At 39.7% G+C, this 14823-nt stretch overlaps 2 protein-coding genes across 3 annotated transcripts in view; one reads left to right on the top strand and one right to left on the bottom strand.

Moving 5' to 3' along the window:
* Positions 1–14823, top strand: part of LOC306854962 (NACHT, LRR and PYD domains-containing protein 1 homolog) — a 295440-nt gene that overhangs the window by 113807 nt on the left and 166810 nt on the right. The gene's annotated exons all lie outside the window — the stretch shown is intronic.
* Positions 1–14823, bottom strand: part of LOC306855138 (CD9 antigen-like) — a 31861-nt gene that overhangs the window by 12765 nt on the left and 4273 nt on the right. Inside the window, exons 3-6 of the mRNA XM_079393595.1 lie at positions 13943–14030; positions 13736–13833; positions 371–445; positions 188–289 (exon numbers count right to left, since the gene is read on the bottom strand). Of these exons, the coding sequence (XP_079249721.1) occupies positions 188–289; positions 371–445; positions 13736–13833; positions 13943–14030 (363 nt within the window). The remainder of the gene's footprint in view (positions 1–187; positions 290–370; positions 446–13735; positions 13834–13942; positions 14031–14823) is intronic.

The following is a 14823-nucleotide window of genomic DNA, read 5'->3' as shown; positions in this document are numbered from 1 at the left end:
CCAATGTCTTGACCAGGACCACACCCCTAAATGCATTGAAGCAACTGCCATGTGATTGGTTGATTAGATAATTGCATTAATGAAAAATTTAACAGCTGTTCCTAATAATCCTTTAGGTGTGTGTGTGTGTGTGTGTGTGTGTGAGAGTGAGAGTGAGAGTGAGAGTGAGAGTGAGACTGAGACTTACAGCTTTGTGGAATAGTTTGAGAACCACTGTTTCATTGTTCCTCCTGGTGATTGGATACTGAGTGTAGATCTTGATGTAGAACTCTGCCAACTCGTCTGCCATCTACAACACAACAAACTCTCAAATTCTTTCAAATCTGCACTATTATACAGATATGTGCTCATGATCTCTGTGTGTGCTTACTTGTCCACTCCTCACGAAGGCCATCACACCAACTGCAATGATTATGATAATCAGAATGGACAGCAGGCCAGAAACCTGAACATCAGAAAAACAGAAATGTTTGTTCAGGTACATATATATAGTTAATCTAATTCAGGTTAGACAATTTTGTCAGTTTAAATTAACCCTTGTAAGCTATCCATTTGGGATGTACACTCAGCTGTTAGTGTCTCCAGAGACCTCAGACATTAAGGGTGTAAAAACCCCCTGTCTTGTTTGGTTCGATTGAAACAATTGAACTCAAGTTCGTTTCCCCTCTTGGTGCGGATCTTTTGGGCAGATGTGAATACAACAATCGCACTCGGGTGTGCACCAAACAACCGCACCGAGACCCAGCTGAAGAGGTGGTCTCATACGGTTCGTTTAAGGTGTAAGTATGAACCGGCCTCAATCCGACCCAATTGCAGAAAGCACGCTCAGAAACACACAGCTCGTGCATATAGTGCCTTTGTTTGCATTTCAATAGCTTAAATCACTTGTTTTTAAACCGCAATGCTTAAAAACGCGGGAAAAGTTTTCGTGACCATAGCACCCACAGCAACGTGACATGAGCACACTAAATGGGCTAAAGCTTGCCGCAAAGCCCCAGCAAAAGTTACAATGTCTGGGGGAAATAGTAAGGAGATATTTGAATGATTTATTAATAAAACTAGTGTTTTCTGAGTCAGTATCACAAAGATGAAGTTAAAAGTTCTGACTGGCCATCTCCTCATTGGACGCACTTTAGAAAGAAATGCATCTTTATGGATTATAATGAAAGAGTTTTTGTTTTGGATATGAATTATTTCGGTTTGTAGTAATTCAATGCTTTTTATAGATATATTCATCATGTCTGTAATGAAAATATTTACTGAGTTTTGGTTCATTTTTGTGAAGCATCCTAATAGTATTATTTATTTTAGAAAAGCACGTTTTCTTGATATTGTGAGTGCACACAAATAAAAATAGACCCTTTACAGTTCCGAACGAAGTATTATTCTTACCTTTATGAGCAACAATTACAGAGTATTTAATTTATTTCCACTAATGTCCTGAAGCGCGCTTCAGCTTCCACTCTCCGCACAAACGATTGGATATGCGCCTAATAGCGCACATTTATCTAGGTTTAAACTATGTTTAAACTAACATTTTGATAAGCTTTAAGTATTTCATATAGATTTTATTTTTATCAAGTCATAATTACAACATCGTATAACATTGTCTCATATGATGCTCATAAGTTTCTTCATATTTGTCACTATTCCTGTCCATGCACTTCTGTTCACTCACCACCAGAGGTCACTCGCTCACCACATTGATTTTTGCACTACACAAACTGTTGCATGTCACCTCAAACTACAATTCCCACCATCCATTGCACTGACGACACACACACAGCTGATTGCACTGATTCCACGCCTTGCTTAAGCCATGGATGTCCTCTCTGTCATTGCCGAGTATTGTATAGCGTTTATCGCTCTCTTAGCGATAGCTACTCTACGGAACCCACTGAGTTGTCATAGTCTTGCCTTTTGTGTTTTGATTGTTGCCCGCGTTTCCTAGATTTACCCATTGCCTTGCCGTTCGGACTCTGTTTACACCTCTTTTGGACTACTGCTCGCGCACCTGGATTATCTCTCTGCCTTGCCCTGTTGGATATTGTTCACCGATTGTCGACTCTCGCTAGCCCTGGAATTACTCTGTGTCTTACCCGTACCCTACCTGTTTGCCGTTGTTTGACTATGTTTATAAATAAAAGCTTGCACTTGGATCTACACGTCTCACGTCTTGTTCGCTCCGTTACAATATTGTGTTTTTATCTCATAACAGCAAATCAGTAAAAGAATAAAACTTGCACTACGACAGAGCTCCATGATTAGCATGTTTTTGCACTTCCTGTTTTCCCTGCTTGAGAATTTCTGTCCAATGAACGGATGACTTTAGCACATGTGTGGTTTTGTTTACAATTTCTGGTTCACTTGCAAAAAGGGCAGTGTGAAAGCTAACCACACCAAACAAAACAAAAATCAACATTGTATGTGGTCCGGACCAAAGCAAGTGAACTAGCAGACTTTCCTGGTGTGAATACACCCTAAAGTTGTAACACGATAATGTAATAATTAAAAAAATATATAATATCACAATATCACAACATTTACTCAATATTACATTTATGCAGTATTGGTGGGACTTGAGGTATTTTTTTAATGTATATAAATTAAATGTTATTAAAATAGGTTTTTATATATAAAATAAAACATTAAAAAAGACCCACATTTCTAATTTTCATTTATAGTGATGACATTGTGCTATGGTTTAATGGAAGATTGCTGCCATCAACTGGAGAACAAACACTTTTAAAATTAAAATAACAAAAAAAAACAACAAAAAAAACACCAAGGACACAAATAATCATTAAGGAAATCATAGTCTTTTTTGACAGTTCTGCAGCTGTTACCTGGGTGGGATGATTTTTCATTTTTTTTTTTTTTTGCTTAAATTAGGACTACATTACTGCATTCATTTGTCCCATTTTTATCTAAATAATTATGCTCTTCACTTGCAAATTTCCCTCCATCTCGTTCACTCGGATGTACATCGAGTACATTGCATGAGTGACAAGACACAGGTCTGCCTTCGGCTTCGAGGCCGCCGATGCAGAGCATCGCTGCCCTCGGCTCCGCCGCACAGGAACTTTCTCGGGGGGCCAACTGATGTCAAGTTTGGCCACTGCCCGTTTAACCACCTCTAAAAGCTCCTCATACTGGGGCGGAGGCGGCGAACCCTCGTCAACGCTCGCCCTCTCAACCTCCTCGGAGGAAGAGAGACGAAGCGTTGAGTCCTCATCTCGGGAGGAAGGAACTGCTTCCCCGAGAGACGGGACACCAGATCTGGCGGATACGGGAGGAGATAGAGACATGCCCGTCTCACTCTCGCCAGCCAGATCAGCCTGTGAGCCCCATGAGTGCAGCCGCCGCGCTGCCTCGGCACGAGCGGGACCAGCACCATGCGGGGAGCTCACAAAGAGCCCTCCGGGTGCTCCGCACCCAGGCAGACCACGCACAGACTATGTGTGTCCTCCCCAGTAATGAAGCGAGGGCAAGGACTAGCACACAATCTGAAGCGTGATCCGAAATCGCCCCCTGTTTTGGTCTTGCTTTTTGGCATGTCTTTGCTTCAATAAGGACAGACAACACTAAATAAGACTCACAAACAGAGAAACGGACTGACAACATACAGAGCGCTTGCTGAATGACAGAAAGCTGACGCGGGCTCCGCCGCACGTGCTTATATACGTTCTGGTCGTGACGTCACCCCGCCCGTGACGCGTCGCCCTTCTATTGGACTGATGACATAGGATGTTCAGAGCGGAATGATGCTGAAGGCGTTCCCATAGCGTCTTCCGACGCAGCTCGACGTTCCTGGAAGGGAACCCTTGGTCTTGAGCCACCACTGTAGGGGTCTCATGTACAGCAGGCCAAAAAGTATCACATTAGACGCAGCTGCCCTCAGACCCAGCAATCTCTGAAACTGCTTGACAGTGAGTGACTGGCCTTCTTTCACTCTCTTGACTGACGTGAGGATCGACACAATCCGAGCAGGGGAATGCATGCCTGCATCGTGGTCGGATCCCACACTACGCCTAGATAAGTGGTTCTCTGTACTGGATAAAGCACACTTTTATGAGGCCAGCCCTCAGAGGTCCTGGGTCATAGGCAGCAGGACGTTTTAGCCAAAGACTATACAGCAAGATTGCCGATCCGCAGATCCGCCTTCTGCTAGAAGCCTTTGGCCATGGAGCGCGACTCTGACTTCAATATTATCAGGAGTACGAGAGGTGATGCTCCCTAAATTAGGAGCTATAACACGGTTGGCCTGCTGATCACCTCAACCTCCTCAGAGGAAGAAAGGTAAAGCATCGTCCTCTCACTGGAGAAAAGTCCCAAGAGGCTCCTATAAACACACATATGTATGTGTATACATATATACACATCTAACTTCTCCTAGTTAGATTAAATACAGCATTGAATTCCATTCCTCAAAACTTAAATGCAGAAAGACAACCAGACGAGTGAACACGGTCTGATATGAGAAGGATTCATAAAAAGAAAGAGAATGACGTAATGCACACGGTCGCCTCGGCAATGCGCGCTGCAACAGCGAGCTCTCACTCAAAGGAGGAAGAACCGCACCGCGGGCTTCCAGCCCCAAGCGAGAGTGCTAGATCTGGGGAATACAGGTGGAGATAGGGCGAACCCGTCTCCAACCCATCCGCCAGATCCATGTTGCAATCCCCACGATCTCACTCGCAGCCATGCCTCAGCAGTGGCGGAACGAAACCGCGAGATCTTACGGTGGGGAAAAACACAATCAGCCCATTATCTTAGAGCTGACAGCGCGAATATAATGATATCGTCATTCATAATATGCTTGTGCAAACACTGCAGCTTTACAAAGCTCATCAACGTCTTTCACGTCCACCTCCTCGGAGGAAGACAATCGGAGCGTCGAGCCCTCTCTCTGGGGGAAGAAACCGTGGGGCGGGCTTCCGAACACAGAGCGCAGGCGCTGAATCTGATGGGAAAGGGAGAAGATAGGGGCTTGCCCGTCTTCATCCCCTCCATCTGATCCATGTGCGAGCCCCACGAGTGCAGCCGCCGCTCTGCCTCGGCAACCGCGGGGCCAGCACCGTGAGGAACACTCGCAAAGGCTCCCTTCTCGAAGAGAGCCTTCCGGGAGCGAAGCGTGCATAGCGGAAGCCGCTCAGGCGCCCTCGAGAGCCGACTCCGCATGCCTCGCACCCAGGCAGACCACACACAAACTGTGTGCATCCCCACTCGTGATTGTAGCGAGAGCAGGGAGGAACACACAGCTTGAAGCGTGATCCAAGATCGCCCCTATGTTTTGATTTACTTGTGGCCCTGGACATAGTGCCTTATTTTGACAAACAACACCAAATAAGTCACAAAACAAATATCGGACTGACAGACACAGAGCGCTTGCTGAATGACAGAAAGCTGAAGCTCCACCTCACGTGCTTTTAAATCTTCCTGGTTGTGATGTCACCCGCCCGTGACGCCTCGCCCTTCCATTGGACTGATTGTACAGATAATTCAGAGTTCGGTCATGCTGAAGGCGTTCCCTAAGCGTCTTTGGACGCAGCTCGAGTTCCTGAAGGGGAACAATATATCGAATATTTAGTGATTCACACCTGAGACAAAGGGCCTCCCATAATGGGCCATCAATATGAAGGTGACTGAGGCAAGTTAGAAAGTGTGTGAGGAGAGTAAGTTAATGTGGGTTTTTGATTATTTGTATTTTTACAAAGTATAATAAAAATATGCACAGTGAAGGTCAAGGACACATGATTGAACATACTGATCTGAAATCTGAATTAAAGAGTAACACACCTTTGTGCCAAACATTCATTCGTAGTGTTAACACATATACTACTTTTATATCTTGTGGTTTTATATGTTATAAAACATAAAAAACGTCCTGGTGTTGTGGGACATTTCGACAATGAAATGCCATATATTTCAAAATGTTTCACTTGATTTCATACATGTGGTGAGGAATTACAGTTTGGTAGAAGTCTAACTAGTAAAATGTGTACAAGTTATGTTACAATAACATAACAACAGATGCAAGTAATCTTAGGCGACTCATCAGAACGATATCCTCCACAGGATCTAGCTGTGCGTCACATGGTGTTGTGTTGTTCTTCTGAATCTGAGGTAAATTCTGGGTTATTCCTCTCAGCGTGTCTTCTTCCAGAAACAAAGTGTAGCCTAGATGAACTCTAACTGTTTGTTTTTGGAGGTGATGGGCGTTTACATGTGCGCTCATCTCACATGGATGTTTAGAATTTGAAAAGTGCAATTGGCTCTTGAGGATGACGACATTAGAGATAATGAGTTGAGACGGGAAAAAATTGGACATTGCATTGGTTTAATACCGATTACTTTATCAGAAAATATTTGTTTTGGACGTGACTTAATTTAAAAGTAGACATATCAGGCTTTCTATACATGTATTTCTCATGTCTTTGAGGCAAGTATTCGCTGAGATTCAGGTTGTTTTATTTATGTGTCTGTGACGAGAGGTGACAGAGACCGGCAGATGGCAGAGAACGCACCCTGTTTATTTTCATTATTTTACAAAAGCACATTATTTTGTTGTTATTATGACTATACACAAATAAAAGTAGACCCTTTGGTAAAACGTTCTTTTTTTAATTTACTTTTTTAAGTTTATTTGCCCATGTCCTCTTTTTTTTGTAGCTGATAACTGTAAAATCCAGCATTCGCCACTGTCATCCGTAAATAGTGGACAGGTGGGACAAATAGCGACCAACCATCCTACTTGTACAACGATTGCCTTCAACAATGGATAAGTCAAAATTACTGGTTGCTGCTTTTTTATATTTAGTAACATTCTTAAAAATGAGATAATAGTACTACGTTGCCACCATGGATGTTTCAAATCAAAGTAACCAATGTATCTCAGCTGGAAAAATGGTGTGCCACCAAAACGTTTCCAAGTACCACCAGCTGGTTGTTTTAAGAAGAGCACCTGACATTTTTTTAGCTGGCTAAAAACTCTTTGGTGGACACACATTATTGAATATTTATTGTTAGGCAAATGGCCTATTAGTCTTTTTTACATTTATTCAATATACTGGGGCCAAACCTGAGAACGTTTACTTATATACATATATACTTATATACAAGTTGCAAAGACTAAAGTGTCAAACTCCAAGAGATATTCTTTATAAAAGTTAAGACTTGTCCACACCCCCTAAAACGGCTCATTTAAACACACCCCCACATGTCTACGTCAAGATGTGGGAATATTTGCATAATGCAGCCCAAATGTTCACGCAAAGAAAGAAGGTGTGGTTTCAGTAACCGCAGTATTGATGGAGCCATGTAAGGAGAAGCAGTGTGTTTCTGTGCCAAAGCAAAAGCACTTTATTTGGCCTTCTGAAAGTAGATGCATTTAGGAATCATTTAGATTACTTACAACAGAACAGCACAACCCAGATGTTCAAATCTGTGCAACGCATTTTATGGACAACACTTTTGTTAACCTAGGAGATTAAAAATGGATGTGCAAAGGCTATTTCAAAAAAAAAAATGGGTCAATTCCATCTTTGCTCTGACAATCTGGCGCTTCTGAATCAGCGACTGTAAGTAGCCTATGTGTTAAGTATTTGCTATTGACTGTTCAAATGTGGAGTTTTGCGCTCACAAGCCATTGAAATGAATGGGTTTCATAGTGCAGTGCATTCGGCGTCCTGTGTGCCTTAAAACGCAACGTGTGTGTGAGAGAGAGACAGGGCCACTCACATCACAGTGAAGTCCATCGCGGCTTGTGTACTGCAAATACATATGAGCGCTGTGTCTGTCACGCAACTGTTCCCCTCTCGGGCTTGAACTGATGCTAAAACTACTAAGGACATTATTAACTGTCTTTACATTTATTTTGAAAGCTGAACTCGCGATTATGGAAAGGGGCGTTACTTTTCCGCCGTGTGCTTGTGGTATTTGGCCAATCATAGCAGATTATGCTTGTCGGAAGGAGGGCGTTTGTGAAAAAGAAAGTATGCGTTTTGAGAGAGGTGGGGCACAGAGGAGTTACAATAATGTACAGTACTTGAAAAATAATGTGTTTTTTGAACATTAAAGCACGTAAACATATTCTGTTACACCAAATAATGATCTTTAAAATAGCATCATATGACCCCCTTTAATAATAAGTTGAAATAGCACATCAGTAAGTTGGCTTTCTAAACTTAAAAATGACTAATCAAACCTGATCATAATGATATGTGTTACAGGTGTCTTATGTGTGTGTTTGTTGTATGTGGTTGCATTTGTACTCCATTGTGGATTTGTTGAGGTGTATGTTCTGCATTTCAACTGATTTGGTTTTTAATTTTTTAATTTTGGGGGGGTAAATTATGTAACAAAAGGCATATTTTTAGTCTCCCATTGAAGTCTATGAAAAAAAAATATTTTTAATTTATATATATATATATATATATATATGAAGACAATTTTTTTTAAATTTCAGCAGAAGCCAAAATTAAAAAGCCTAAATTTTCTCAGATACACACAAAGGAAAGAAGTGGAGCCATGACTGTTCCAGCTTTTCTTGACAGTGACTGTGTTGAATTGCATTTTACTGGTTTGGGTGTACACGGAGGCTCACTGTGGACATCCACTTACCTCCCATTTTTTGTGACTGTATGTGCAGGCTGTGTGAAGTCGCTATCCGCACCAATAAAATCCATCAAAAAACAATATAAAGACAGCCAGGTGTGCAATAATTCATGAAGGGAAATTGCCCAGAGTTTGGGCAATTGTTTGTTTACTGTTTACATGTTTGTTTACTGTTCAAACTGGGGTATATTCAAGAAAGCACGGTTAACTTACCTTCAACTAAACCCTGAACTTTGGGTTGATTAACCCCAAACCTTACACACTCGAAGTATGTGTTTCCAAAAACACATCTTGGAGTAAGTTAATTCAACTCAAAAGTATGTTCCTGGTTAAGACTCAAGACATTCTCAACAGAGCGACGAATCGACGAGTCACTATGGAAACGGACGCTAAGAAAAAGCATGCCATGCTGGTTCTTTCTTCTTCTTTTGTTCAATGGTCATTTACATGTTTAGTGCATATCGCCACCTAATTGATGGTTGTGCAATCATTTCCCCCCCCCAAATCTTTAATCCTTGAGAATATGACTTATATTTTTTGTTTGATGCTCAGGGCTCGCAAAATCGCTAGCCCGACGTCCCAGGGCTATTGTGTTTTCCAGTCGGGCTACCAAACTGTATCACTGTCCTGCCCGACGGGCTACCTTAAAGGATTAGTTCACTTAAAAAAAAAAACTTTTGCTGATAATTTACTCACCCCCATGTCATCCAAGATGTCCATGTCTTTCTTTCTTCAGTCGAAAAGAAATTAAGGTTTTTGATGAAAACATTTCTCCATATAATGGACTTCATTGGGACCCAAACGGTTCAAGGTCCAAATGACAGTTTCAGTGCAGCTTCAAAGCGCTTTAAACTATTCCAGACGATGAATAAGGGTCTTATCTAGCGAAACGATCGGTCATTTCAAAAATAAATAAAAAAGTTTAAGTTTTATAAGCACAAATGCTCGCCTTGCTCTGTTCTGTGATGCGTGTTCGTGACGTCACGTAGATAACACCCTTATTCATCGTCTGGTATCGTTTAAAGCCCTTTGAAGCTGCACTGAAACAGTCATTTGGACCTTGAACCGTTTGGGTCCCATTGAAGTCCATTATATGGAGAAATGTTTTCATCAAAAACCTTAATTTCTTTTCGACTGAAGAAAGAAAGACATTGACATCTTGGATGACATGGGGGTGAGTAAATTATCAGCAAAAGTTTTTTTAAAAGTGAACTAATCATTTAAATACTCCCACGCAGTGTTCCCTGAGCGCGGGTGTGACCGCACAGAAGAAATAATGTGCCTTGCACACACAAAAATGGGTTGGGAAGCCATTTGACTGAATGCCGCCAGTAAAAAGAAAGAATAGCAATGCTCGGGCAAACCGCTATAGAGCTGATGTCACAACAGAGTTAGAACCGGCTTCATAGAAAGAGAACGATATGTAGTATGTAGTCGCTGTAGAAACTGAATACTTCAGTGGTTGCAGTGCGCTCAACACGAGAGACAATGCAAACGCAATGTGAAATAACATCCTCATGTATTAATTAAAGAAGAGTGGCTTGATTAAGTGCTGGAAATAGCGGAGGATGGGCAAAGAACGGTAACAAAGACATGTACAGTCACACAAGAGTATTGTACAAACTGTACTTGATATGGATGTTTAGACAACTATAGAAGAATTCATATGTTCACGTTTTTTTAAATATTTAACTTACAGATCTCAGCTTAAGTTTTGCTTCAGTTTCTATTCTATTCTAATATTGGCTTCCTATTTTAATACCTTTAGTTTAAAACAGCATTTATTGCGGTCATCTTCAGTGTCCCATGATCCTTCTAGGGATGTAACGGTATGAAAATTTCTCATCACGATTATAGTGACCAAAATGATCACGGTTATCAGTATTATCACAGTATTGTTAAAATGTGCTGGAGATGTTCAAAAAGTACCGATACATAAATCACTTCACCAAGTTGTATACGTAAAAATCAACAAACAGCAAATAAAATGACTTTTTGTTTGCATAATCACTAAAACAATAACATTACCAATGAGGTCTGGATTTTAAATGACAACTTGACTGACACCAGTTTAATAGCATGTTCAAATAAATAATGTAAATGTTCAAATAAAGCTTTGAAAAAGTGTCATATAAAAGGTAAACCTGACATTGCAGCCTTTAAAGAAAAGAGTTAAGTCAAAATGATAATTGATTAATAAGGGGAAGGGGAGGGGGGAAGTGATGTGTGGCCAAGTATAGTGACCCATACTCAGAATTAGTGCTCTGCATTTAACCCATCCAAGTTTAACCCTACACACAGTAGTGAACATACATCCGGAGCAGTGGGCAGCCAATGCTGCGGCGCCTGGGGAGCAGTTGGGGGTTCGATGCCTCAGTCGTGGTATTGAGGGTGGAGAGAGTGTTGGTTATTCACTCCCCCACCTACAATCCCTGCCGGACCTGAGACTCGAACCCACCACCTTCAGGTTACAAGTCCAACTCTCTATCCAATTATCTGCTCCATAAATAATTCTATATAGCTTATCTGAATTGTTTAAATGTGTAGAATCCATATAAGCTTGTTTTTCATCAACAGCAGGGCATGCAAATTTGGTCAGTTTTTTGGCCAGACAGAAACTGCACACAGGCTGAATGTAAATAAGTGTCTGTAAATCCACTCTCTGACAGCAGGTGGCGCTTTATACGGAAAGGCTGAATTACAGCTGATTCCCGTGAACTCCGCGAACAAAGCAGTATTGTGTTTAAGAACACTTCCTTTAGGTATTGCATGGAGCTGAGATGAAAACAAAATGCCATCGAATCGTTTCAGAAGACAGTCAGATCCTTCAGAGGTACATTCATATAATTAATTCACTGATATATTCATTTGTATAATTCCCTCAGCACTCTTTTAAAACCTCCCAGCTTTTCCGCCCTGTTTTCACTCAGAATGAAACTATTCTGCTGCCGTGCGCTCGTGAGAATGTTACACTCTGCTTTATGCTGGACAGTATTTATTTATCCTGAGTTGTTCAGATCGCGGTAATCGAATACGGTTTTAATGATAATTAAAATATGAAACGGTAATACTAACCGTGGGGAATTTTATCATGATTTATCGTCAAACCGGTAATCGTTACATCCCTAGATCCTTCAGAAACCATTCTAATATGCTGATTTATTATCAGTGTTGAAACTGTTCTGCTGCTTAATATTTTTTTGGAACCTGTGTTACTTTTTTCTTTGATTATTCAAAACAGAAATATTTTCTAACAATAGAAGTCTTTACTATCTGTTTTATCCATTTAACACATCATTGCTGAATAAAGTTTATTGAACTTTCTTTAAACTTTTTTAAAGTATCTTTAAAAAAGAAAGAAAAAAGATTCTATTCTGACCCCAAAATTTTGAATAGTTTATATTTGAACACAAAATCTCTATTTTGACTAAACACTGTTCTTTTTAACTTTTTTTCTCTTTTTTTAAATATCACAGGTCCCAAAACATACAGTATATATATAAAAAAGCAGTACAACTGTTTCCAATATTGATTAAAATGTAATTAATTCCTGTGAAGCAAAGCAGTATTTTCAGAGTCACATGATCCTTTAGAAATCATTCTAATATGCTGATTTTTAAAGTATATTAAAATAGAAAACATTTATTTTAAATTGCAATAATATTTCACAATATTATTTTGTGAAATACTATTCAGTATTTTTATCAAATAGATATAGCCTTGATGAACATAAGAAACTTCTTTAAAAAACTTTATTGATCCAAACTTTTGAACTGCAGTGTATTGTACAGTAAAAATGTTTTCTCAGGTAACCTAAAATGTTCATCATTTAGTTACATCAAGGGTCAAATCAAATATAAATAGCACATTAAAGTTAAAAGTTACACACTTTTTTGTGTGCATGCTGTACAGGTACAGGATATAAAGAATGCTTTTGCTCAGGTGACCGAAATGTCCGCCCAAAAGAGAAAAGTTTTGCTCAGCAAGAAAAATTTTTTTGAGGGAACATTGCTCCCATTGGTCCTTAAATTTGATACAACTAAACTGAAGAGTTTTTAAGCCCTTAGACAGTTTTAAATACATTAAATGGTATAAGAAATAATTTTTCAAATTGCCTTAAATAGATTTTTAAGAATTCTGCAGATACCTTGTAAATAGTAAAATAAAACTCTTTCCCTGATATTCGTTGATATTTGTGTATTGAAAATGTTTTTGATTGACATTTATGGTCTTTATTTTATTTGGGCTAGTTAAATTAATTTTCGGGCTACCAAAATCTGAAGAGTACCTGCCCGAAGGGCTACCAGGGATTTAGAAATTTTGCGAGCCCTGATGCTATTATATATTAAGTCATATCATATATGTATTTGTATTGTACCTGTAGAAATACATTATAGAAATGCTGATCCATGTGTGAGATGATAATATAAAATGTAATAAATATATATAATATAATAAATTAAACATTACCTATTCTACCAAATCATAGTGTTTACCTTGTCACACATAACTGTTACATATATATATATATATATATATATATATATATATATATATATATATATAATAGGCTATATTACATAATCTAATAGGCTATATTACATAATCTAATATTATATAATGTTGTGCATCTGTCACGCCCACTGAAGTCTTGTCAGTATATGTCACGCATGTGCTGATAGCGCTGAAGTGAATTAACCCTGGAACATAAGCTGCTCCGAAGCAGGTTATCTTCAGAGAGCAAGTTACTATGGTTACTTACATACCCTGAAAGTAATCTCCGATTTTGGAACCGAAAGCTGAGGTTATCCGCTCGCTTATCCTCAAACTTACCTGGGTATGTCACATAACCTGCTTTCTGGAATACACCCCTGATCTACTGTGCGTGTGTGGAACACATCCACCAAGCGGACCACCAGCATACACTTTCAGTTCTATAAATACAAGTAGTCTTTATCTGTGCTGTCTGTGTACGCGTCCGAACTGCACACACATAAAGTATGAAACAGACTTTACAGCTTTGTTTCAATGTCAACACATGCAATTCTTTAGAGATCATCTTGTGTTATATCTGCTGTATGAATAAGTATGATGCATCTGTAATGAGTATTTTTCTCACCACATTAAGAACGGATATGTTGTGGGTACATGCGCCATGATTGCCAAGAACAGCGACCAGCATTATCAGAATACCGCTGATGACCAACACCGCCACACCTGACAGACAGAACACATAACGTCAAGGATAAGCTTACAGACTGAAAAAGTGAGTGTAAATATCATGTAATTCAACAGATGTAAAATGAGAAACAACAGAAAGACGAACCAATAGTGCTCGGTGTTGTTTTCAATCCTATGAGTGAAAAGATAATCTTAAAATATATTCCCAGACAGATTAGCCCAAAACCCACGATCTGAAAGAAACACACATCGCTGCATTACAATCATCATCACTGGATCACAATTATCATTTCATCACATTCATCACAATTAGGACTGCACAATACATAATTTCAACATCACAATGAGTGCATCCACAATATTAACATAGTAACAATGTGAATAATAGGGATCGTAGTGGTAACGATATTTAATATTTATATTATATATTAATATAATACATGAATATGTCATATTTAAATTCAATGACAAAAATAGTCTCAATCATTTGATTTTGTAAACCATCCAATTGTTACGTATGTACTCCCAAGAGGTAAACAAGACACGGCAGGCAGGTATATCCAAAACAATAAACTTTACTCACAACGATTCAGGTTGGTGTAACACATAATAGTGGACAAAGCAAACAGGGGAGAACACAGGCTTTAAAGGCTGAACGTAATCAAGGAAAAACAGAAACGGGTGTGGAGCTAATTAACTAATAATCATGGGGATAAACTAGGACGGTAGACAGAGACATAACTAAACAAAAACAGATCAGAATCCTGACAGTTCGCCCCCTCCCAGAAAGGCGCGTCCTCGCGCCGAAAAACATAAACCAACAGAGGAGGGCGGGCGTGGAGTAGGAGGGAGCCGGGCAATGGACAAGAGGCAAAACAAAAATAGTCCAAAAAATTTATCCAAGGGGGAGTGGAGGGTGGGAGGAGCCAGGGAGGAGCCCGGAGCAGGAGGAGCCAGATGGCAGTCCAGAGACATTTTAAGTACATTGTGTTTATTACATAATAATGGCTTTATTAGTACTATTAC

Source organism: Barbus barbus, assembly GCF_936440315.1.
Source record: "Barbus barbus genome assembly, chromosome: 3".
Classification (NCBI taxonomy): domain Eukaryota; kingdom Metazoa; phylum Chordata; class Actinopteri; order Cypriniformes; family Cyprinidae; genus Barbus; species Barbus barbus.
The sequence above is the reverse complement of the archived record's forward strand: the minus strand, read 5'-3'. Positions and strand labels throughout refer to the sequence as shown.